The sequence below is a fragment of the Papio anubis genome, chromosome 8 (genome assembly GCF_008728515.1).
Source record: "Papio anubis isolate 15944 chromosome 8, Panubis1.0, whole genome shotgun sequence".
Classification (NCBI taxonomy): Eukaryota; Metazoa; Chordata; class Mammalia; order Primates; family Cercopithecidae; genus Papio; species Papio anubis.
The window spans coordinates 3,639,869-3,665,434 of record NC_044983.1 but is presented as its reverse complement, the minus strand read 5'-3'; the positions used below and the strand labels follow the sequence as shown (position 1 = coordinate 3,665,434).

General features: G+C 41.4%; 1 protein-coding gene across 4 annotated transcripts in view; it reads left to right on the top strand.

Annotated features, from left to right (window-relative positions):
* Positions 1-25,566, top strand: part of CSMD1 (CUB and Sushi multiple domains 1) — a 2,034,404-nt gene that overhangs the window by 1,227,469 nt on the left and 781,369 nt on the right. For 3 of the 4 annotated variants that reach the window (XM_031669914.1, XM_031669913.1, XM_031669915.1), the window contains one exon: positions 12,193-12,305. In XM_031669914.1, the coding sequence (XP_031525774.1) occupies positions 12,193-12,305 (113 nt within the window). The other variant, XM_031669916.1, reaches the window with a different exon arrangement.

Below are 25,566 nucleotides of genomic sequence, written 5' to 3'. Positions count from 1 at the left end.
AGCGACTGTGAAGGAACAAGGGTGAAAGCAGGAGCGCAGCAGACAATCGAGGGAGTGATCGCGACCACATGGGCAGAATACAAGGTTCATGAAAGGGCATGGTAAGAAATGAGGCTAGAAACGGATCGAGTCATATTATAAAGGGTCTTCAGTATTAGGACAGTTGACCCTTTTTAAGGGTATTTGAAAGCTATGAAAAATATTTTTAGAAAAAAAGGGCAGTGCATCCGCGAGTGTTGGGTCATGCCTGTAATCCCAGCACTTTGGGAAGCCGAAGTGGGCAGATCACCTGAGGTCAGGAGTTCGAGACCAGCCTGGCCAACATGGCAAAACCCTGTCTCTACTAAAAATTCAAAAATTAGCTGGGTATGTTGGCATGCACCTTAATCCGAACTACTTGGGAGGCTGAGACATGAGAATCCCTTGAACACAGGCAGCAGAGGTTGCAGTGAACCAAGACTGTGCCACTGCACTCCAGCCTGGGCGACAGAGTGATACTCTGTCTCAAGGAAAGAAAGAAAAGGAAAAGAAAAGAATAGAAAAGAGAAAAGGGCAGTGCTGTGATTTAGCTTCGTCATGAATTTTCAGCTTGGTGATTACCGTTCTAAATAATGAACTCCCCAGCCCCTGTCTAGCCAAATACATGGCAAGTCACAATGTGGATATCACATCTCCAGGGGGACTGTCATCCAAAAGAAGTTTAAATTCCTTCTTGTAGACGCTCACAGCAACTGCACTCCCCACTTGGTGATGCCTCGTGTGTGACGTCCGTCACCCGGGGCTACTCTGCTGTCAAAGATTGTGGGTGCCTCTGCTCACTCACACACGTCTTCAGGGCCTAGCAAGGTGTCTCACACACATAGGTTGTTTAGAGATGTTTGATTATGTTTGTGGTAGTTCATGTCAGAGTTACGCAGTATGGTTTAGAGCAGAGAGGGGCAGGGAGCACAAGTACATGCAGGAGACCTTCCCTACAGCACAAGCAGAGACACCAGCGTTTGGACTGCAACACAGGCAGTGTGTAGCTGGAAGAGAAGAGAGAAGCATACTTTGCAGGTGGAATACATGAGACTTAGTGACCGAATGCACACAGTGAAAATCTAAATGGAGGAGGAGGGGTCCATGGAGTGAGAACGTGCTGTCCACTCTCTGCGCCCTGCTTTGGTCCACTCTAGTCATGTCTTTTTGAGTGCAACCAGAAATATACATCTGAGAGCCTGTGGCCTCCGGAAATTCTGAAACAAGGGGTAGCTGTGTGCTACACACCTGCTGAGGAGCTTCATGACAAACAGAGACAGATGTGGGGAGTGGGAATTGAGGACATTTCTAGGGCAAGTGAATTATGAGGTCTTTTGATTTCCATAGAGGTTATTGAGATGAGGAGATAAGGCATCTCCAGTCAGGGGTGCTGAGGTTTAAGGCTTTGCAGGAGTTCATTCAAATCATTCCATGTGAATAGTGTCCTCAGAATCATGTGTGCGTGCAGGACCTGAGTCCTCTGAAAATATGGAGCCCTGGTCATTGTCCTACCACCATTGATCTCCTCACTTACCTAGTTTCATGCTACGAAGGTACAGGGTTTATCCATCTACGACACTGTTTAGCCACAAAGGCACTTGTGTCAATCTGTTTTGTGTTGCTATATAGGAATTCTTGAGACTGGGTAATTTATTTGAAAAAAAAAAAGAGGTTTATTTGGCTCAGAATTCCACAGACTGTACCAAATGATGCCAGCACCTGCCTGGCTTCTGGTGAGGGCCTCAAGAAAGTTTTACTCACAGCAGAAGGTAGAGGGGCACAGGTATATCACAGGGTGAGAAGGGGAACCAAGGAGCGGAGAGGGGGAGGTGCCAGGCTCTTTGAAACAACCAGCTCTGGAGTAAACTAAGAGTGAGAACTTACTCATTACCATGGGGAAGGCACCAGCCATTCATTCATGAGGGTTCCACCCCCATGACCCAAACACCTCCCACAGGGCCCCACCTCCAATACCAGCAGTGACATGTCAACATGGGATTTGGAGGAGACAAAACATCTGAAGTATCAGCACCCCTAGCTGGCATCATAGCACTGAGGGTTTCATATTGTCATTTCTCCTTTATGACGTGGGACCGGCCTAGGGCTCTGGGAGTCTAGGTGAAGAGACCTCTTTGGCTTATTCAGCCAATGTGCACTGAGTGCCTACCACATGCCCGGCTCTCTGTTACGTGCCAGAGAGACTGTGAAAATAGGACAGGCTTCAAGTCTCGCAGGAACGACTAACATTAAGCAAATAACTACACAAATCACCAAGTGTCTGCTTCAAGACTACACCAAATGTCCTGGTGAGATCTGAAGAGAGTGGTGGGATGAGCAGAAAGAACACTCGGGGGGTATAGGCAGGTGAAAGATGATTTTTTCAGTAGCAGCTCTCATCAACAGCTTCCTCACACTGTCCGCCCTGTCTTGCTGCTTACTCTGGTGGTTCCCCTACACAGGGCTGCATGGCTGGCTCTCCCTTGCCTTCAGGGTCAGCAACTTAACCTCTCTTCCTCTGGGCACCAGTGTGCCTGTACAGTGTCAGCAGGGCAATTATACCTTCCACAGACAAGAGTGGCTTAGAGCCAAGTCGTGGCCTTCCCATGTTATGGCTACATGGCTGTGATAACAAGTGGAGTTATACGCCTGCGCTACAAACTCGCTGAGTCACACAGGATATAAACATCCTACCTCGGCCTATCTGACCAAAGCATAGCCATGTGCCTTATACCAAGTCATTACTATTTTGAAAATGTCTGCAAATGGTAAGTCTGGGGCACCAGGAGAGAGCATAGCCAAGGAGGAGCAGCCTGATCTTAGAGATCAGGGCGGGCTTCCCTGAGAATGCAACACATGATCTGAAATTCAAAGGAGGGCCAGGAATGACCAGGCAGGTGCAGAGTAGGTGGGATGCAGGGCAGATATTTCTGCTGATATCCAGGTAAGGGGCAGCGTGTGGGATGATCTGAGTCAGGAGGGCACATGGGGCTTTGCATGGTGCCCTGCATGAAGTCAACTGTCTCTGGGTGTAGAAAGCAGGGGATGGGTGCGGCTTGCACCTGAGGAGGTTGGAAAGCAGAATGAGCCAAGCTGGAGTGAGTGGGAGGGCTCAGGAGACTAGAAATTATTTTTTCATTAAAAAAAAATGGACTATAGGAGGGCACAAGGAAAGTGCTAAAGGCAGTGGCTAGAGTCGCAGGAGTGGATGATGTTACCAAGAGGGATGCTTATGGCCATTGGTATGGAGCATGATGATGCCTCAGAGAGTGCTCCCAAGAAAGAAAGAGCCAGAGGGAGAAAAATCATTGTCAGGGAGAGAGAAGCCCTTTGCCAGAGACAGTCATGAATGCCACGCCAAGTGGAAGTGTCTCGTAGACAGGCATGATTTTGCTGGGCATGGTTGCTCATGTTTGTAATCCTAGCACTTTAGGAGGCCCAGGCAGATGGATCACCTGAGATCAGAAGTTCGATACCAGCCTGGCCAACATGGTGAAACCTCATCTCTACTAAAAATACAAAAATTAGTCAGGTGTGGTGGTTTGTGCCTATAATCCCAGATAGTCAGCAGTCTGAGGCAGGAGAATGGCTTGAACCTGGTGGGGAGAGGATGCAGTGAGCCGAGATCATGTCACTTCACTCCAGTCTGGGTGAAAGGGTAAAACCCCATCTCAAAAAAAAAAAAAAAACTGTTGAATAAAAAAGTCTTGTGTGGTACAGTTTTCAATATACCATGTGGATGTTTTTATTTTATTTTGTTTCATAGTTGTTGGTTGTTTTTCCCCAGATAGTATATATGTGTGCATGAAACTTTCGAATTAAACTTCTAGAAATATTGATAACTATGCAAATATGTGTATGTGTATGTATACCTATATATTTGTGTCTGGGTATTATTGTATTTGTATGTGTGTATACACACACACTCACATAGATCGTTTTTCGTGTTCTTGCAAGATAAGAACTACTTTTTAGTTCATTGTCACTTTTCCTAATCCCCCAAATAAGACTTGGAACAGTTGTGTAAACTCAAAACATGTTCTGAGAGGTGGTTTCACTTACAATGTGAATAACGGCCAATTCAAAACATAATATGTCAGGAACTATCTGTTTGATCAGATTGTTCTATTTAATTTTGACAAAACAGAGATAATGAAACACGACAGTACAAATCATTTCGATTGCATGTCCACAAAATGCAAAAAAAAAAAAAAAAACAGAAAAACACATCTTTCATATGGCTTTCTCCCCAAATCGACACACAACTGGTCTCCTCCAAGTAATAGGTTTATTAAATTTCTTAGTCCCCCCCAGCGAGCGGAGATCATTTAAAACCTCTCCCAATAGCAGTAATGCTTTCTGGCTTCTGAGTCATCATAGTTAAAGAGATTTAACTACAGAGGAACCCCCAGACATTTCTCTGATGATTTTCTAAAGACATAAGAAATCTGGCTGAATGTAAGAGAAGTACTCAAACAAAGCAATATCCAAAACCATTAGCATTTCCGAATGCATTTTAGAAAATTATCCCCATAAATTGACTACATTTTTCAAGTCACATAAGTGAAGTGCATGAGTCATAGATACAGAGTGCTGTAAAATGTTAGAACAATGTGTTCAGCCCTTATATCCCATCTGAGAAAAGTGAGGCTGAGGTAGCTTACATGAAAAAATGAGTAGGAGTATGTTATAAATAGAGTCCTAAAATGTATGGTACAATTATGTGGGGAAAGTGAAACAGACTGGCCTGTTCTATTTAAGCTCAAAGGAGGTCGTCGTAACTGTAAGGATCCTATGAGTCCTCCATTTATTTTTACTCGTAGCAGAAGCAAAACCAGTTGAATCCTCTGATAGAAGTGAATTTGGCAATGCTTTAAATTCCTTAATTTGGTATTCTTAGGGGACAATAGTGAGAGCAACCAATTCCTTTTGCCATTTCTAAAGCAGCTGTCCAACACTCCCACTGAATGGCTTTGTGGGTTTCCTGACCTAGATTGAGATGCTCCAGAAATAGAGCATGTCAAAATTCCCTTAAGAAGACCCTTTCTCAGCCTGTTCCTCTGTATTACTCTTTTTCTCACTGCTCAACCCCCTTGTTTTTTAAACCCTAATATCCCTGACCTGGCAAGCTCCACTTGATTTCACTAGGTGTGTGTCCTGTGTTTCTGGACATCGGGAGAGAAAACGGTCAGTGCGTTGTGAATTAATGCAGGAAGACATTGGTTGATCCCTACCATTATTTCCCCTATTCCTCCTTTTTTTTTTTTTTTTTTTTTTTTTTTTGACAGTGTCTCTCTATCACCCAGGCTAGAGTGCAATGGCGCCATCTCAGCTCACTGCAACCTCTGCCTCTCAGGTTCAAACAATTCTCCTGCCTCATCCTCCCTAGTAGCTGTGATTACAGGTGTCCACCACCATGCCTGGCTAACTTTTTTTGGTATTTTTAGTAGAGATGGGGTTTCACCATGTTGCCCAGGCTGGTCTCAAACTCCTGACCTCAGGTGATCCACCAGGCTCGGCCTCCCAAAGTGCTGAAATTACAGGTGTGAGCCACCGCACCTGTCACCCTATTCTCTTTGAAAGGTTTCTATTTTGAATCTTGTCGTCTCTGTTCATGCCGGTTTTCCACCATTTGCCCCATAATCTCTCTTTCATTTTCCAAACTATTTGTTTATTAGAAAACCAAATCCAGCAGACTTAAAAGAATTGTGGCTAACAACTGTAGAAGACTTCCAGGAAATGTCACTCCAACAGTGGTAGATCTTCAATCACTGGTCATTTTAGAAAGGGTTTAAACTGCATGGATTCACTAAGGTTATGAATAGATAAGAGTTGTGTCACATTCTACCATATTTCCTCTTCTGTCCTTTTCTTCAGGATCATTCTAGAATGAAAAATAGGATATACTGATTAAAAGGCTGTATTTCTATTTTGGTCTTTTTAAGCCACTTTCTGGAGTTATGGTTGACATATAAAAGCTATACATATTTAATACATACATCTCAACAAGAGATTTGCTTTCTATTGCCATCATAACAAATTAACACAAGCACAATGACTCAAAACAACATGTGTTTATGATGTTCAATAAATAGATTGGAAATCTCACATCTACCATCAAGATGTCAGCTGGGCTGTGTTCCTCTCTGGAGGCTTTATGGGAAAAGCGGTTTCTTTGCCATTTCCAGTTATAAAGGCATTGGCAGCTCTCTTGTCAGCCAAGAGGGTGAAGCCCTCAATGCATCACTCTGACCTTCATCCACAGGCTCCTCTGCCTGGAACCTTCTCCTCCTGCTTCTGTCTTCCATTTTAAGGATCTTTATTACACTGGACCCACTCAGTAATTCAGTATCATCTCCCCATCCCAAGCTCAGTAAGCACATTGTTCTGCAAAGTCCCCACGAGCCATGTCGGGTGACACATTGACAGTCTCCGGGAAGCAGGACCTCAGGGCTTGCGTATCTGTCAGTAGGAGGTATGATTCTGCCTCCCACAAAGCCATTCACTTGAGTTCTTCTCCTCCAAATCTTAACCGAAACACCAAGTTGTTAGGAAGTTCACAATTTCACCTGCTAATTTGTATAGTAATCAAATTCCTTTAAATTACGTAGTTTGTAATGAAGAAACAATTGAGTTTACAGCATCAACTTTGTGTCAAATGAAAGCTATGAGATTAACTTCTGGCCCTGTAGACAGCGATAGAATAACACATGGTTCTAAGGCTAGGTCTCATGTACAACAACCCCCTTTCCCAAACAACAAAAAGAGGAAGTGAACATGTGTGTAACTGGCAAGGCCAAATCAAGGACAACCCCCTTTCCCAAACAAACAACAAAAGGCTATGAACATTTGTGTAACGTAAAAGGTCAAATCGGGAAATTCATGTACAAAAATCGACTTTGGGGTGCAATTCATTTGAATGGCTTCATCATGGAAAATGGATTGTATCATTGGTCAAAAGCCTTCACTCTTGCTTCTCTATAAAAGGCATCTGTGCAGGGCCGTGTGTGAAGGCTCACGCTTGTAACCCCAGCACTCTGGGAAGATGAGGAGGGGTGGATCACCTGAGGTCAGGAGTTCAAGACCAGCCTGGCCAAAATGGTGAAACCCCATCTCTACTAAATATATAAAAATTACCAATGTGGTGGCGGGCGCCTGTAATCCCAGCTACTCAGGAGGCTGAGGCAGGAGAATCACTTGAACCTGGGAGGTGGAGGTTGCAGTGAGCTGAGATTGTGCTATTGCACTCCAGCCTGGGGTAGAGAGAGAGACTGTCAAAAATAAAAGGAATCTGTGCAGGACTTACGCATTTTTTTTGAAACTTTACACTAGGCTGCTATGCATCATCTAATTATCTTCCAGCTCAGTGGTTTTTTTGTTGTTGTTTGTTTGTTTGTTTTTAGATGAAGTCTTGCTCTTGTCACCCAGGCTGGAGTTCAATGGCATGATCTCAGCTCACTGCAACCTCTGCCTCCCAGGTTCAAGCAATTCTCTTACCTCAGCCTCCCAAGTAGCTAGAATTACAGGTGCCTGCCACCACACCCAGCTAATTTTTGTATTTTTAGTAGAGACAGGGTTTCACCGTGTTGGCCAGGCTTGTCTCGAACTCCTGACCTCAGGTGATCCGCCTGCCTCGGCCTCCCAAAGTGTTGGGATTACAGGCTTAAGTGACTGCGCCTGGCCTGTTTATACAAATCGCTTCATATATACTAGAGCAGGGGTCAGCAAACTAGCACCTGCAGGCCAAATCTGGCCCATCAGCTAAGAATGGCTTTTACATTGTTAAGTGATTGAAAAAAAAATCAAACAGTAACTATTTTCTGACACAAAAAAATTATATAACGTTGAAATCTCAGTGTCCATAAATAAAGTGTTACTGGAACACAACCACTGCCATTCAATGGCTATTTGCCAACTACACCTGCAAAGTTGAACAGTTTCCAACAAAGACCACGTGACCAATAAAGCCTGAAATACGTGCATACTCCCCAGCCCTTTACGGAAATATCCTGTTGACTTACACAAAACTAACATAGTTGTGAGTAGGCATTTGGAAATACAGATGAAGGTAAAGAGGGGATGTGAGTGTAGGTGGTGGTAGAGAGGGGATTTAATTATGATCATTTTTTTTTATTTCTTTTTTTAATTTTTATTTATTTATTTTATTTTATTATTATTATTATACTTTAAGTTCTAGGGTACATGTGGATAACGTGCAGGTTTGTTACATATGTATACTTGTGCCATGTTGGTGTGCTGCACCCATCAACTCGTCAGCACCCATCAACTCGTCATTTACATCAGGTATAACCCCCAATGCAATCCCTCCCCCCTCCCATGATAGGCCCCGGTGTGTGATGTTCCCCTTCCCGAGTCCAAGTGATCTCATTGTTCAGTTCCCACCTATAAGTGAGAACATGCGGTGTTTGGTTTTCTGTTCTTGTGATAGTTTGCTAAGAATGATGGTTTCCAGCTGCATCCATGTCCCTACAAAAGACACAAACTCATCCTTTTTTATGGCTGCATAGTATTCCATGGTGTATATGTGCCACATTTTCTTCATCCAGTCTGTCACTGATGGACATAAAGGGCTAATATCCAGAACCTACAAAGAACTCAAACAAATTTACAAGAAAAAACAAACAACCCCATCAAAAAGTGGGCAAAGGATATGAACAGACATTTCTCAAAAGAAGACATTCGTACAGCCAACAGACACATGAAAAAATGCTCATCATCACTGGCCATCAGAGAAATGCAAATCAAAACCACAATGAGATACCATCTCACACCAGTTAGAATGGCAATTATTAAAAAGTCAGGAAACAACAGGTGCTGGAGAGGATGTGGAGAAATAGGAACACTTTTACACTGTTGGTGGGATTGTAAACTAGTTCAACCATTATGGAAAACAGTATGGCGATTCCTCAAGGATCTAGAACTAGATGTACCATATGACCCAGCCATCCCATTACTGGGTATATACCCAAAGGATTATAAATCATGCTGCTATAAAGACACATGCACACGTATATTTATTGCAGCACTATTCACAATAGCAAAGACTTATGATCATTATTAATGTAGGCATGCAAATAAAATGCAATTCCAGGCTGGCACAGTGGTTCACACCTGTAATCCCAGCACTTTGAGAGGCAAAGATGAGAGGATTGCTTGAGGCCATGAGTTCAAGACCAGCCTGGACAACACAGTGAGACCCCCAGTCTCTACAAAAAAATTAAAAGATTACAAAACTATCCAGGTATGGTATGCACATATAGTCCCAGCTACTCCAGAGGCTGAGGCAAGATGATGGCTTGAGCCCAGGAGTCGGAGACTGTGTGAGCTGTGATTGCACTACTGCACTCCGACCTGGGTGAAAAAGCAAGACACTGTCTCAAGAAAGAAAAGAAATTGCACCTGATTTTTCAGTCAGAACCATTAATAAATAATGGGATTGAGAAAATATATATGTTCAAAGCAACAACGAAACAAACATTGATTGCAGTTGAAAAATGTTCAGCAAGTACATGCATCTTCCTACATTCACTGATCTTTTGTACTAATAGTCTTATATCACCGTATGAAATGGAAACTTACAGGGGGTTGAATATATCTCAGTGCAGTATTTTGAGAGCTTTAGTACTATTAGCTATGTATATATTGTACATTATAGTATCCTAATGTGGAAAGGGTAGGCTTCTGTTTGTGCTTAATTTCCAGAGTATATCTATGTGTTTGTAGTTTTAAATCTTTCTGTCTGCATTTAACATTTTTTGTATGTGTAATCTGTGTGTATATAAAAATAATTATTGTGATTTTTAATGTACAAAAGAAAACAATGATTTTTTTTTTTTTTTTGAGATGGAGTCTCATTTGCCGTCAGGCTGGAGTGCATGCATCCTCGCTCACTGGAGAGTTCCCGCCTCCTGGGTTCCCTCCATTCTCCTGCCTCAGCCTCCCAAGTAGCTGGGACTACAGGCTCCCGCCACCATGCCTGGCTAATTTTTTGTATTTTCAGTAGAGATGGGGTTTCACTGTGTGAGCCAGGATGGTCTCGATCTCCTGACCTCATGATCCACCCACCTCAGCCTCCCAAAGTCCTGGGACTACAGGCGTGAGCCACCGCGCCGGGCCACAATGATTTTTTAAAGTACATGTAAATTCAATAGGTACAGGTGAGCTGGACAGACTGTGGGGTTTTTGAATCTAGTTTTTTAGACATTCTTAGTATTAGGCAAATAAGTATGTGGCCTATAGAATTTGTAACATAATCTCATCAGAAAAACAAAGAAAAAGGTGATTAAATGTGCCTTGGAGTCAGCTGTGTCCAGCTGTCACCAGCCAGTACTACATAAATCCAAGCCAATAGGCAAGTCTGAGCAGTGTACTTCTCTTACAGAAGATTATTTCAAACACGGGCATAAACACCGTTGCAATTGGTTACAGTCAAGGTTTAGCTTTTAGCTTAAAGTGGATCCTGTACATTTTTAAACCTGAGAGTTGGAATAGAACACCCTGACATCGGACAGCTTGACTGTGTATTTCATCTGGTGCTGCTTCCTGTCCTGCAGGTAATAGAATAAGTAGGGAAATGCTCTCTACACAGGTGACCCATTTCGTAGCAAATCCTCTGCATGGAAATGAGATCCCCAGCTTTACCAAGCAGCTGCGGTGCTCCCAGGCAGACCCACACACAGCACCACAGTTCTTCAAGTTCCTGCTAGAGGCAATTTGGTTAAACCCTCACAGATCATCCACCCTGATAAGCATCATTTTGAAAATAGATTTGGTTACCAAGATGCGAAATAATCATTCAATGCACAACCACTTGTAGAGCACATGGAGAATGTGCTTGAGGTACATTTACATGTGCATCCGTATCATCTCTTTCCACTCCCTGACACAGGTATTTTCATGCCCAGTGTATACAATGGAAAACTGAGGTTCACAAGCATGATCCACCTCTGGTGCCTCACCTGGTGCAAAGTCGAGCCAGCACGCAATTCTGTATCAGAAGCATCCTAATCCAGTGAGGCTTGTGCCACGGAAAAACTAAATGTGTCCCTTGCGCCTCTAACAGGCAGGAGCTTCACTATCTTAGAATGTTTTTATTCCTTCATAAGCACACAAGGGTTTCAATAGTAAGAAATAAAACACATGATTGTTTCTGACACCTAAACTGCACGTTATAAAGGGAGCTGGATATTTTAAACAGCTTAACCAGAAATTGATTGCATCTTATTTTTAAAAGATTAATGCACTGCTTTCCTAAAACATAATTTTATTCCCTTGCAAATCTCTTCTGCAGTTCTTGTCATCAATCTCATAAATGGTCCTCTTCTTTATTTTGGAAGAATGGCCCAGGTTGTGAGTCCTGTAGATGGGATGCTGGGAATATAGGATGCTACCAAGCATGAGAAACAATTTTTTGGAGTCTCCTTCAGGTTAAATAGAATTCCTGTCTTGTGGCCAAGTGCGGTGGCTCACGCTTGTAATCCTAGCACTTTGGGAGGCTGAGGTGGGCGGATCACCTGAGGTCAGGAGTTAGAGACCAGCCTGGCCATGATGGCAAAACTCTGTCTCTACTGAAAATGCAAAAATTAGCCAGGCATGATGGTGCATGCCTGCAATCCCAGCTACTCGCGAGGCTGAGGCAGGAGAATCACTTGAACCCAGGAGGTGGAGGTTGCAGTGAGCCAAGATCGTACCACTGCCGTCCAGCCTGGGCAACACAGTGAGATTCCATCTCAAAAAAAAAAAAAAAAAAAAAAAAAAAAAAAAAAGAACTACTAAGTCTTCAAATAACAAAAGGCAGAATTTTATCATTTGCCTATTTTTTTTCCTTTTTTCTGATTCATTGTGATTAAGGTCCTGATGAAAAGAACTAAGTGATCAAAAGAGTACCTTCTCGTGCATTCACCATTAATAAAGGAGAATCAAAGTATCAAAAATTTTTGAAAATATTCATTGCATCAAGGGATTTAGCATGTACATTTGGGAAAAGATGAAATTATCTTGCTCATTTTAAGGTTCAAAGTCAATTAATACATGGCCTCTGTTTTAAGCATCTCAAGATGAAGGATTTCAGTAATCAGATTTTAAGGTGATTTTGATACAGGACATTTGATCTGTTGGTTTACAAGGGAGATTTTTTTTCCTCTTTCTCTTCTCTAGGCTAACTGGCATGAACCTCCCCTCTCCAGTTATCAGTAGCAAGAATTGGCTACGACTCCATTTCACCTCTGACAGCAACCATCGACGCAAAGGATTTAATGCTCAGTTCCAAGGTAAGGATGCTCCATCTTATAAGAAAAAAAAAAAGCGCGTAATAAATTTTGATCCTTTCTAGCTATGAAATTTTAGAAGTGAGATAGATAAATAGCTTGAAAATGGCTTCTAATTCCTTTATTCACAGTTATCTATGGAAACCACATAGTCAACAGCTGGCAACTTATTAGTAAAGCTATATCATTGTCACAGTATAGAGGACATGTATAGTTTCTTGTTACGCTGGAACAACTGCTAAGTTTTAATCAATAGCCATTTATTATCATTTATTTTAATTGTTATGGACCTAATCTGTAAATATCCACAGCAGTTTGGCTATTGCATTTATCTTCATGCTAAGAGTGCTATAGCGTATAGGTTGCATGAAAAAGCACAAAAAGTATTGTAATATCACTTTTAATCCTAAAAGGCCTTCACACCGCATAATTGCCTGATGCAGTGATTTACACATAGTGAACCTTAAAAGGAAAGATTCCGGATTTCTTGCAGCGGAGCAAAATGGGGAGTCTACAGTCATGAGGAGGGAGTTTGGTAATGAAATGTTCTTGTTCTCTTTGGTTTCTAAGGTTTATACGTAGATCATATTGTATTATTTCCTGTATGTTTCTAATAATGAGTAATCCTGATTAATACAGCAAAAAACTATTGAATTTATTAAGCAGTCCACTGAAAATCATTCCACTTCGATTTCCAAATTAAAATAACATGACCATGCTTGAAAATGATAGACCTTTCCAATCAAGCTGCCTAAGCTTTCCCCAGTTGTGATGATGAGAATATTGGCCCCATTAAGGCAGCATTCCCTGAACACCTGCCACGTGCAGGAGAGGACACCGAGCCCTGCAGTGCCAGAGAAATGACAGCGTCCTCCGTGCTCCAGAAGCTAGTAGGTCAGAGAGACAGTTTGTCATTTGTAAATAACTCCCATGAAAGTCAGAACGCCAAGGGAACTCATTATAGCTCCCGCTGCACATTCTAGTAATTTTTCAACAAACTGGTCTAAATATCGCTTATCTTACACATTTTTTTTTTTTTTTTTTTTTTTTTTTTTGAGACGGAGTCTCGCTCTGTCGCCCAGGCTGGAGTGCAGTGGCCGGAATCCATTTTGCTTTCATTGTTTCCTTCAGGATGACCAGTAGAAAAACAAGGGTCATTTGCAAGGAATGAAATACAGAGGGTGCTGAGAAGCACACATCATAACCAGCAGTTTTTATTTGCCACCCAATGCCTGGGGCACATGATGTACACAGAACTCACCTGCCTCAGAATCCAGGGGCAAATTAGTTTCAACGAAATATGTTTGTTGTTGTTGTTGTTGTTGGGGGAAGGGGGCAGTAGACAGAGTCTTGCTCTGTTGCCCAGGTTGGAGTGCAGTTGTGTGATCTTGGCTCGCTGCAGCTTCCACCTCCTGGGCTCAAGTGATTCTCCTGTCTCAGCCTCCCAAGTAGCTGGGATTACAGGTGCACACCACCACACCCAGCTAATTTTGTATTTTTAGTAGAGACGGGGTTTCGCCATGTTGGCCAGGCTGGTCTTGAACTCCTGACCTCAGATGATCTGCCTGCTTCAGCCTCCCCAAAGTGCTGGGGGTTACAGGCGTGAGCCACCGCACCCAGCCTCAAAACATATTTTAGACTTCATCAGGAACATTTTCCATCTCACCATGCCTTCTGATGTTGCCAGACGTTCTTACCTTGATCTCCTTTGGTTGCAAAGAAGCTGCCCTGAAATTTTACTGGAGTGAAACTAACGTGCTTTCCCTTCACCTGGGGCCAGGCCAGGCTGATCCTCCTTTTCCATACCTGCCTGTATTTGCCTTTGTCTTGTGATGGCCATATACTCTGGCTGCAGTTAGAATGGAGGAAGCGTGGGATGGGCATATTGGTGGTGGGAGGTGGGCTCATCCTGAGACTGGGTCGGTGTGAATGAGGAAGACTCCATGTGGTCTGGTAGGTAAATTCTATCTGCGCTTCCTCTACACTGATCCACATCTATGGATATATCCGTCCCATCCCTGATTTAACATAACCATAAGTCAATATTTACAACGCCAATGGACTGATCATATAGTTACTTAGGTTGATTTACAGATTTGTCTCAAAATGTTAATTGATCTTTTCCTAGAGCTCTCAATAATTGAACAGCATTGAACTAAAGAAAAATTTCTAAGTATATGTTTCTCAAACCTGATCAGTGAACTTGGGATTTGTATCTGTAATTGAAAAAAAGGTTAAAAATGGAATATCAAATTTGAAGCTGCTCCAAGATGGTAGATATAAGACACTTATTGGTTGGCTGAAAATAGCAATCACTTAGATGGATCAGACCTTGACTTTGAAAGTTTAAAAAATACAAAATTAATAAAAGTATTATATAGAGAGTATAAAATTATATAAACAACACAATTCTAGAATTAAACTATATGTACCTTATATACACTTCATTCTTTTATATATTATAGAAGTATAAATTATAATTACATAATTTATATATATTATAATATATGCTTAATTATATATTTAAGTATAAACATTTATACTTAAATTATATATAAAGTATATGTAATTATATATAATTAAATTTAGATTTATATAATAAATATATAAATATATATTTATATATGGATGTATATGTGTATGCATATATATATACACACACACACTTTAATTGTATATATAAGGAGAGAGGAGTAAAAAATTTCGCATTTAATTCTAAAACGGTTAAAAGGTGTGAAGGTATCAGGAGAGGTAAGCCTGGCTTAACAGTAATGTATTAGGAAACATTTCAAGGCTGAGTTTGATGTTCACCTCCAAGACAACACGGTACAATGAAGTTACCTTTTTTTCATTAGCACATGGGCCTTACTGAACAGGGGGCTTCATGCTTATAACCACGTTTAGGCGCCGCCTGTGGAAGGTTAGGTTCAGTACTAGACGCCACCCTCTGAAGAAGAAGGACCAGAGAGCAGCCAGGAAGATGACAAGACCCATCGGAAAGAGGATGGGAGGGAGCTTAGAGGGCGCAGGTGCCCAGTAGGCAGAAAGGCACCGCGATTATTTTTCTGACTCCAGAGGGCAGAACCATCACCAAGGAATGGAAGCTCCAGCGTGGTTGTTCTTGCCGATTCTAGAACAAACCTAAGGACACCAGAAGCTGGAGACAGAACAATGGCTTAGGATGAGATGGGCCCTTGTCAGAGTCCCTGCCAGCCGTCCAGTGGCCACCCCTCCACACGGGGCTGTCCTGATTTTTTGCAAGTAAGATCCTCAAGTTCGTTCCTTGAGAGGGCAAATGGGAAACCTTCTGTCACGCAGGGAAAACATTTGTTCAGCTGAGTCTTCCTCTTGTCTGTACTGAGATTGAAAACCAGGAAGCCCAGATTGTGTTGTACTTTTTATCTCAACTAAATACATTAAAGAAGGAAAACCTGATATTACTTGTGCCAACAAAAATTGCAAAACAACAAAAAAAGCATAGTCAATTGATACTTGGGAACTAATAAGACAACAGCAATACTAGTGAAAACTTACCTAATGTAAACATTATTTTGTTATTTTCTTATCTTTCTAAATGTTCTGTCAAACAACCTGAATCATATATATGATATATTTAACCTGAATCATAAATATGATATATATGTATGTGTGTGTGTATGTGTGTGTGTGTGTGTGTGTGTGTGTGTGGTGTGTATATATAAAACAGAGAAGAACATTTTAAAAAGAACATACATTTCTATTCTTGGCATATATTTTATATTTTTAACATTATTGTAGTCACCTTTACCATTTACGGTCATTTGTGAGAACACGAAAATTCCATCAGTGTTACTTGGATTGATATGATTGCTGAGTATTTGGAATTCCTAGGAAACCCTTTGTGGTTCCTAAGCTATAGTTGAGCCCCCTGGTGGTCTGTTTCTATGAGAAACTGCTTTGTTATCCAGTGTGTGATGCTTGGACAGAATTGTGTTACTTCTCAAAAACAAATAATATATTCTTTTTAACTTGAAGCTTTTCTTGGTCAAATAAATGACAACCAACATAAAATATTCTTTCTACTCTTCCCTTATATTTTTAACTTTCATCTCCAAATTCTTTATTCTCTGAGTCTTACACTTTCTTCTTTGACTTTCACCTCTGCAATCATATAATCAAGTCATGCCAGAAGCAGTAGTAAGGCTGATTGACAAGTAAAACTGTTCTACAGTTGCTACTCTTAAAATCTATTCACTTTTAAAATAGCACTGTGAACAAAAGAAGTAGAAAATGTAGGGAAAAAACCCACAATGTATTTGCAATATCTTCTGTGTATATTGGGCTCCGGTTGAAAGACAGATTTATGCAGGACACATTATTTCTTTAAATCAGCTGAAAATTGAGCCCATTCTTTATATGTTGCCTCCATCATTAATTATAATTAAATAAGTGCCTTGTTAGCACAATCCATCATCTAGACGTTTTCAATGTCTACAAGATAAATTTTTTGAAAATATATTAATCTTGAACCATGAGGGCCCCCTCACTACTAAATCACCATCGAAGTGTTGGGCTCCAGTTTTACATACGTTTACCTGGCTATTTATAAAATTACAATTTTCACAAAATGAAATTCCCATTGATTTTTTGTAACTGATAAATCATTTTGAAAGTAAGTGTTTGTAATAAAATTCCAATTTATATAGAGAACATTCATCTCACAAATCAAGGGAAACCCTGACAGTGTCAATAAAACTTGTGTTGACACAAATAATTAGCTTGTTTTTAGGTTATAGTTTCCTATAACTATTGATTTTCCCTTTTAATTAAAATGAAGAACTTTATACCAAATGGAGATTTTCATGTTATTAGAAAGGCATTTTGAGTTATTGAAAGCCTCGTGTTCCCAGGTTATTCTAATTTAGATAAAACTCCCATATGCATTCCCCGTTCTCCAACGTTCACATTTTCTGCAATTTGAAATGCAGTTTCCAGAGCTCTATCTAAGACCCTACCTGGATTCTGGTGGCATGCCTGGCTGCCTCTCCTTTTAAAACAGTGTGAAAAACAGTCACAACCATTATCTTGAACCTAGTCTGTGCTCAATTACGTTTAGTGGAAGGAATGGAGGAAATCAAGTGCTCCTATTCCCCTCAAGGCGCCACAGACTATTGCTCTGCAGAGCGTCCCGAAACCTCCACGCGGGCCTCCTGCCTGTTTCCATGGCAGTGGTCATCCCTTTCTCTCTTGTACCTGAGGGAACTATTAGGTAGGTATGGACGCATGAAGTATTTTTTCAATCAAAATGAATTAGTGAAATATCTTATAACCTCTAAATAATTCTTAAAACCACTAAACCTCTATGAGACGATAGTTTTTAATAATATAACTCATTCAAATCAGAAACACATAACCACTTTTCCTAAATATCTACTTTAGTTTCTCTCAGAACAAAAGATTCTTGCAGAGTCTTAATGGCAGAGCTTTTAACCCTTTGGAAAAAGTGTCCATCTGTGGGTTCCAGGCGGCTGACTCTTACTCTGCACTTTTCGTTAAGTACTTGTGATTAGCCAGTACCCCTTCTGCCTGTGTGTCTTGCTACCTTGTTTTATAAAATAGAAATAATCACGTCCACCTTGCAGAATCATGGTGGATTTCTAATCAAATGGAAGAAAGCGGGGCAAGGGTTTTGTCCAGGGCTGGGAAGCCGGAGGGAGCTCGCCACACTGGGGACCTTCCTCATACTCAATGCCTTCCCAGCCCAAAGCAACTAAAACAAACAGCTTGAAATTCCAAATTTTAAAATGTAAAGAACACAACAATGACTTTTTTTTTTCTGCACTGTTGGTGGAAATCTAAATTGAGATGACCATTTTAGAAAACTGTTTTACCATCCAGCTGAACACAAGAATCATTTCAGGCATGTGTCCAACAGAAACGAGTAGCTACACACAACAGGTACAGAAACGAGTAGCTACGCACAACAGGTACAGAGAATGTCCACAGGAGATGCAAGTACCATTGTCAACCACTGCAAGTCACCTACATGTTCATTAACCACAGAACTAATAAATAATGTAGATGCGTACAATGGAATTCTAAACAAACACGGAAGGAAACTACCTCTACATGTAACAACATAGATGACTCTCACAATATTTCATGAAAGAAAAAAAAAACCCATAAACCATATGATTCATTTATATGAAATTCAGGAATTTGCAAAGCTACATATTCACATGGATGACCACTAGTGAAAAAGAATACCGTGTCTATATAATATTTCTGTAAAAAAGCATTTTCAAAGAAGATGATCAGAACAATCTCTTCTAGAAACTGACGAAGTGTTTAGAATTTGCTTGCAAATAGGGCCAGACAAAATTACCCGGAGAATCCCTCCTGGATGTCACGGGGTTATTGGATGGCAGAACGGAAAGAAGCTTCATCTCACATGTGGGAAATGGAGAGATGAGGGGCTGTGGCTGTTATCACACAGCTTGCAAATGGCAGAACCAGGACGTGAGCACAAGCTGCTGTGCTCTTGGCTTCACGTCAGTCTTCACAGCTCTGTTTCTCCACTAACTTGTCATACTGCTCCCACTACTGACAATCAGAACATGTTTTAGTTGGGGGGTGGTGGACAGTGAGTTATTTTTGTGAAATAAAAATCCTAATGACAAGAGAAATTTTTTTGGATAGCTATAATTTAGTCACAGCTTTATTTCTCAGACTGGCCTATTCCAAGCAGAAATCTGACAGGCCACTGTCCTGGCCCACTGTACTCCACATCAGTCCTCTTGGGCTGGCCATGTAATGACAATTTCTTAGCCCCACCCTATTGACCTTCATCAAAGATGATAAAACAGGCATGATTGTTTTGTTTCTCTCAGTATATTAAGAAGTCATAAAGGTAAAAATTCATTCTGAACAGCTTTTGGGTATCTGGTAAGGATAGGAAATATACACTTAAATTTTAGTTGTAATTATTTTGAGTAGATATTGGGGGTAATTTCTTACTAATGATGAAACAAGAGAATACATTTCTGAAGAAAGATATGAAATATTATTCATCAGAGATGTTAAATTAACGAACAAAAATCCCACGCACACTAATGGAATACATGAACATTTGAGTTTATGCCAGAATTTTAATTCAATGCGCTTTCAGGTATTGATTTATTTTAAAGTTGTGTGTTTGAAATATTAATGCACATCAAATGTTTGCTGTTATATATAAAACCACTTTAAATCCTTCCTTTCTCTAAACTTCGAAATGTGGTTGACATTGGAGAATTGGGTGCCAACAATGGTATTCGGTAAATCACAGCTATTTAAAACAGATTAATACTTGGCAGTGACTGGTAAATTTTAAGTTCTTATGCTTGAAGAATATAAACATTTAGGTAGGTTATCATTCCTTTGGTAAATTGTCTTCCTGCAATTTATATATATATATATATATATTTTTTTTTTGAGACGGAGTCTCGCTCTGTCTCCCAGGCTGGAGTGCAGTGGCACGATCTCAGCTCACAGCAAGCTCCGCCTCCCAAGTTCACGCCATTCTCCTGCCTCAGCCTCCCGAGTAGCTGGGACTACAGGCACCCGCCACCACGCTCGGCTAATTTTTTGTATTTTTAGTAGAGATTGGGTTTCACCGTGTTAGCCAGGATGGTCTCGATCTCCGGACCTCGTGATCTGCCCGCCTCGGCCTCCCAAAGTGCTGGGATTACAGGCTTGAGCCACCGCGCCCGGCCTGCAATTTATATTTTTGTGATGGGGAGGAAGAACTTATTCTGGCTTTCAGCATATCAGCCCTAAACTGCTCTTATTTTCAGCGTATCAGCCCTGAACTGCTCTTATTCTTCATGTTCTCTGTCTCATGCAGGCAATATCGTTCGCCAAATCTGCAGACAGTGTTTCATGTTTATTTGCTAAATAGCCGTCTGTACTTCTTGTAGGTAGTGGTGTGCTCTGGAATGGTAAGCATGATTGTGTCTACTGTACATGTTAGGACGTTGTCCACCAAAGTCTTCAGGATTTACATTGACCAACTAGTCATGATGTCTGGCCTTTTCCCCTGCTGGCCTGTGCTGTGTGACCAGGTTGGTGAGCTGCTGCAGTGACTGCTCCCCAAACAATTACCTACATGATAGTGTAGGGAAACCACAGGTCAATCACACCTGTAGGGAAACCAGGAAACCTTCAAAGGCACAGGTTACAATGCTTGTTCTCTTAATGATCTGAATCAAGCTTCTCAAATTGAATGGCGAAGCTGTTGCTTAATGAAATAAGGAATCTAGGCTGAGGAGGGTAACTTCCTGACTCCAGCAGCTGCTGGACTTCCCTGGGGATCCATGCCCCTTGTGGAAAGATAACACGAATGCCTCAGAGTCTCAGTGGAGTGCTCAGAATGAATCCAGAGATGAGTTCCAAAATGGCTGAGGAGCAAGCGTAGCAAAGGATGAATGTGGCAACCACTGAAAATTGTGATGATTAGATCCTGGGCAAGTTTCCTCTTGTCCACGTGCAGAATCTGGTTTCCGCAAACTGTCTCAAATTATGTCGAGTTGGCATTTACTCACCTGTTTGTAAGGCCTTTCTTTGTCACAGCAATTTTGAAGAAATGTCTCAGGGGTTCCCTCCTGCTAGTCAACTCAGTGGTAATTTTTAAAGGCTCATGAGATTCCAACCAGGTTCTTGCAGAGTTGACCGTCATGTTCTTTACTGTTGTAAAGGTAGCATATTCTTCTCCAGGGGATCCTTGTAGTTAACTTTTGATCATGGCATAGTCTACAGTTTACTGCCCCAAAGAATATAACAGAGAAATAATAGAGTTCAAAATGTTTTTCCGTAGATATTTTTAAATTTGTGTTGAAAGTAATAAGAGCTTTACTTTTTTAAGACACATATCCAGGGCTACAATTCAGCTTGTATGTTCACAATGGTTGTTAAAATGTTGAATTATTTTCATCAGATGGTAAATGTTCACTGCCCAGAGAATCCCAAGAGCCTCCCAGCCCCAGCTCCTCTAGGCTTTGCTACAAAAGGCCTCGGCCCTGTCCTCAGTAAAGTCCTCAGAGGCCTCAGCCTGCTTCAGGCCCACACAACTAAAGTGCTCAGGATGTTTGAACATCATCTCTTACTCTCTGTGATAAGCATTTATGAAATATAACGTTCAGTTCCATAGATATATGAAACAAAATAAATATGAATGTCATTCATTCTGGAGAAATAGACACCAAGTCTTGAGAGTACCTGCATTACCCTAATTGTATAAGTCACTGACTCTTCATTTCTTAGCCCAGACAGTGTTTCATGTTTATTTGCCATATATCTGTAGGCATCGCTTGTAGATAGCGTGTGCTTTGGAACTTGAAGCATCACAATGTACACTGCACATGTTAAGTTGTCCACCAAAGTCATCAACATTTACACTGACCAGCTAGTCATGGGAGTCTGGCATGAAAATAAATGAGACGTTGAATCTATTTTATTTATTTATTTATTTTTGCCTCCAAAATTTAAAAGTCCTAGTTAAAATCTAGTGTGCTAGATTTTTCCTTAGTTAAAATCTTTCTCTGGAATAAAACCTCATGTAATTCATTAACCTGGGTTCCAAATCTGGTCCTGCTGTGCCCTGTTTAGAAATCACTGGAAGGCCACAGGGTATGACAGGCAGAGTCGATGCTGTCCACGCCGTGTCCCCATTCGCCTTTTCAGACTCGTCTTTTAACCCATATTCCAAAGTTCCCAGGCTCCTGCTGCAAACACGTACTGTGGCTTGAACCTATCACCCCTGTCCTGAACTCCCCCTTCTGTCAGACCTTCCATGTCCTTGTCAATCCAGAAAAGTGAAGAGACAAGTCTCAATCATTTCAGGAGGTTTATTTGCCAAAGGGAAGGATGCATGCTGGGGAGACAGGTCTATGTCCTTCTCGGAAGATGATTTTGAGGGCTCCACATTTAAAGAGGAAAGGGCAGGATATTGAGAAATACACAATTTTCACGTAACAGGGGATAGGGGAAGATAATCATTCATGCCTCTGTCTGGCTCAGTGATTCTGCATTTTTTTACGTAAGATGACACAGATGAATGGGGCAGAGGAAAAAGGCAGGGAATCTGACTGGATTTTACATACGATAACATAGACGAATGGGTTCGTGGAGGAAGCAGATACGCATTTGTGTCTGGTGGGCAAGGGGGTAACTGCAGCTATAAAGATAAGCTATCAATTTACATTGCCATGGTGACATTTTAACAGAAACACTTGGAAGTAATGATCTTGCAGCTCACTAGGAATATCTTTATGGGAAAAAATATGAGGAAGTGTGTAGCTTTTCATCTTGTAGTCACCTTATTTAGGAACCGAAAAGGGGGAGGAAGGTTTTCGAGACCCAGTTCCCAGCCTGACTTTTCCCTTTGTCCTAAAGAGTTTGAGGTCCCAAGATTTAATTTTCTTTCACAGCCTGCAACCACACTTGTTTATTTCCATTCTTCTTTTTGAAGAAACTTTTTTCCAGTCTTCTAAGTCAGTGTCAATTACTTATTCAGAAGTCCCCCCATAATACTTATCCTTTTCTTACACCATCCTCATATCACACTATTCCACACAATGCAGTTTTATGTGTGGGCAGCAAATTATCTGCTTTTCTAAAGAGCCAAAGCCGCAAGTTATTTGTGCTTCCAGCATCCAGCAAAGCCATCTCCACAGAGGCAGAATTCCCTTCATGTTCACTGAATGACTCCTGGAATATTTCAATGCCAGAGCAAAACAAACCACAGAAAAAGGGCAGAATCCTCTGTATTCGTGAAAACAGTCGTGTAACACAGTAGAGAGATGTTGGCTTTTGGAGCCTGAAGACCTTTGTGACGCTGAGCAAGTCTCTCAGTTCTTTTAAAGGTTTGTTTATCCAGCAGTGAGTTGCAGCTAACCCCAGCTGCCATACAGGAACCATGGGGGTCAAGTGAGACAAGTGTGCTGCGTGTGTGTTCTAAGGGTGGCGTGGATTTTACTGCTTCCACTAGTTGTGTGGTCTGTGCCTCGTGGTCTCCTCTCAAGAAGATGAGTGTGACGTGAGGCTGCTCAGTGCATTCTCACAGGAGGTACTCTGTTGTCTCTTACAGTCATAGCACATTTACAAATGCAGAAGTAACTCTTCACAGGGAAGAAGTTGGGTCTCCTTATATCAGGAGTTCTGTTTTGTGTTTTTGTTTTTTTTCCCTCTCTCTCTTTCTCTGATCCTGTGCAAGCTTCTCAGGTGATTAAACTGGAATGCAGACACTGTGTGTAGGTGTATAGGAGAGGCGCCCTTCAGGATGAGCAGAAGGAAAAGTGGACCTGGGCACGTCTTAGGGGGAAGCACTAACTGCCCAGGGGCAGACACAGTGCATCACTCTCTTCACCACGTCCACAGGCGGCTTTGTTTTACTTTCAGTGCAGCACCAACTAACCATCAGAAATGTTTTTAAAAATATGTCAGTCATAGACTGTAGGCCTATTGTAAGCAATAGATAGAGGAGCACAGTTAAAAATTTACTGACTCTCTCTGCAGGGGGTTATAATTTTACTTATAGCTCCCGAAAAATATTCAGGCCAGATTCCCCACTGAAATGTTAGTGTAAGTTATGGACTGTCTCCTTGGATACCAGATTTCATAAACATTTGTATGAACTTTTGTTTACCTGAAATCTTAGGGATAATAAAATGTCAAGGTGAGAATTAGGTCTATCTACAGAAAATCCAGATTGGAATGATCACATCTCCTTAATGGTGGGCTATAAAAGACCCACTTTACAGAAAGGTGATAGACGTGACTAGGTAGATAGACAGATAAATAGACTCATGGACAGGATTTCTCATCAGCAGATCCATGTGGGTGCACCAGGATGTGAGGCAAGAATGTGCTGAGTGAGTGGGAAGCTGGGAAAAAAAGGAGAGAATTCCAGCTTCCAAAGGCAATTTGCAAGGTTAAAAAAAATCAAGATTGTTTGGAAAAAGTGGAATTAGGTTTGACATTTGTGGAAAATAATTATGAAAAAGTTAGGTTTGGGCCAGGATATGATTGACATGGTAGGGAACTGGAACTTCTGCCTTTGGTCCACAAGAGGTTGCTGAAGCCGACCTGAGCAGATTTGAGAGAGAAAGGGCAGAGGGGCCACGGTGGGTCAGAGAGAAATGGGCATATTCCTGCAAATAAATTCAACCACCACTGGGTACTTTCTTCGTTCTCAGTAGGAATGTCCATTCAGAGAGCAGAAATTTTGCGTAGTGTTTATTTACCAGTTAGAAGTGTAGAAATCCTTATTACTTTTTTATTTTGCTAGAAGTTATCTGTCTGCACTATTTGCACCGAATAATTCAGGTTCTAACAAATAGTCAATCTTGAAGTCAAACAATGCATATCATAAATGGGTAGAAATGAATGTGCCTACTAAAAACTGTAAAACAAATGGAAATGGGAAGTACATTTTATTTGTTGAATATGTATAATTGCTACCCCATCTGTCATGACGTAGGCACCAAAAATGATTAACTTCAGTAGCTGGATGAGAAAATCTGGCCCTATATGTCCTTCTCCTTCTGTGTCCCCTCTCACTGTTAAACTTCTTGAAAGGGAAGCTGCAAACCTCTTTAAGCCTCTGACCTACTAAACCCTACCGCATGGACTCCTACCTTCTTCTGTTTTTTTGTTTGTTTGTCTGTTTGTTTTGTTTTGAGACAGAGTCTTGCTCTGTTGCCCAGGCTGGAGTGCGATAATGCAATCTCGGCTCACTGCAACTTCTGCCTCCCAGGTTCAAGTGATTCTCCTGCCTCAACCTCCTGAGTAGCTGGGATCACAGGCACCCGCCACCACACCTGGCTAGTTTTTGTATTTTTAGTAGAGACGGAGTTTTACCATGTTGGCCAGGCTGGTCTGGAACTCCTGACCTCAGGTGAGTGATCCGTCCACCTAGGCCTCCAAAATGCTGGGATTACAGGCATGAGCCACCTCCCCTGGCCCCCTCTATCTTCTTCTGATCCCAGTTTTCTCCCATTGCTGTGCACAGAAGCTGAGTAGGGCTCTGCCTCATCCTCTCCTATACTGTCCTCCACTGGGCAGTCTGTCACCTGCGTAGCCTCACTAAGCTGATGCTCAATGTAAACATAGTGAGTTTTCACTTCACTTTCTCCTCTGCTTTGCTTTGTGGAACTAGGTACCAAGTCTTTTAGACTCTTCCTTTGCAATTGGTTTTTTTTTGCTTTGACTCCTCTTCCCCAATACATCTCATAAAATCTACATCCCA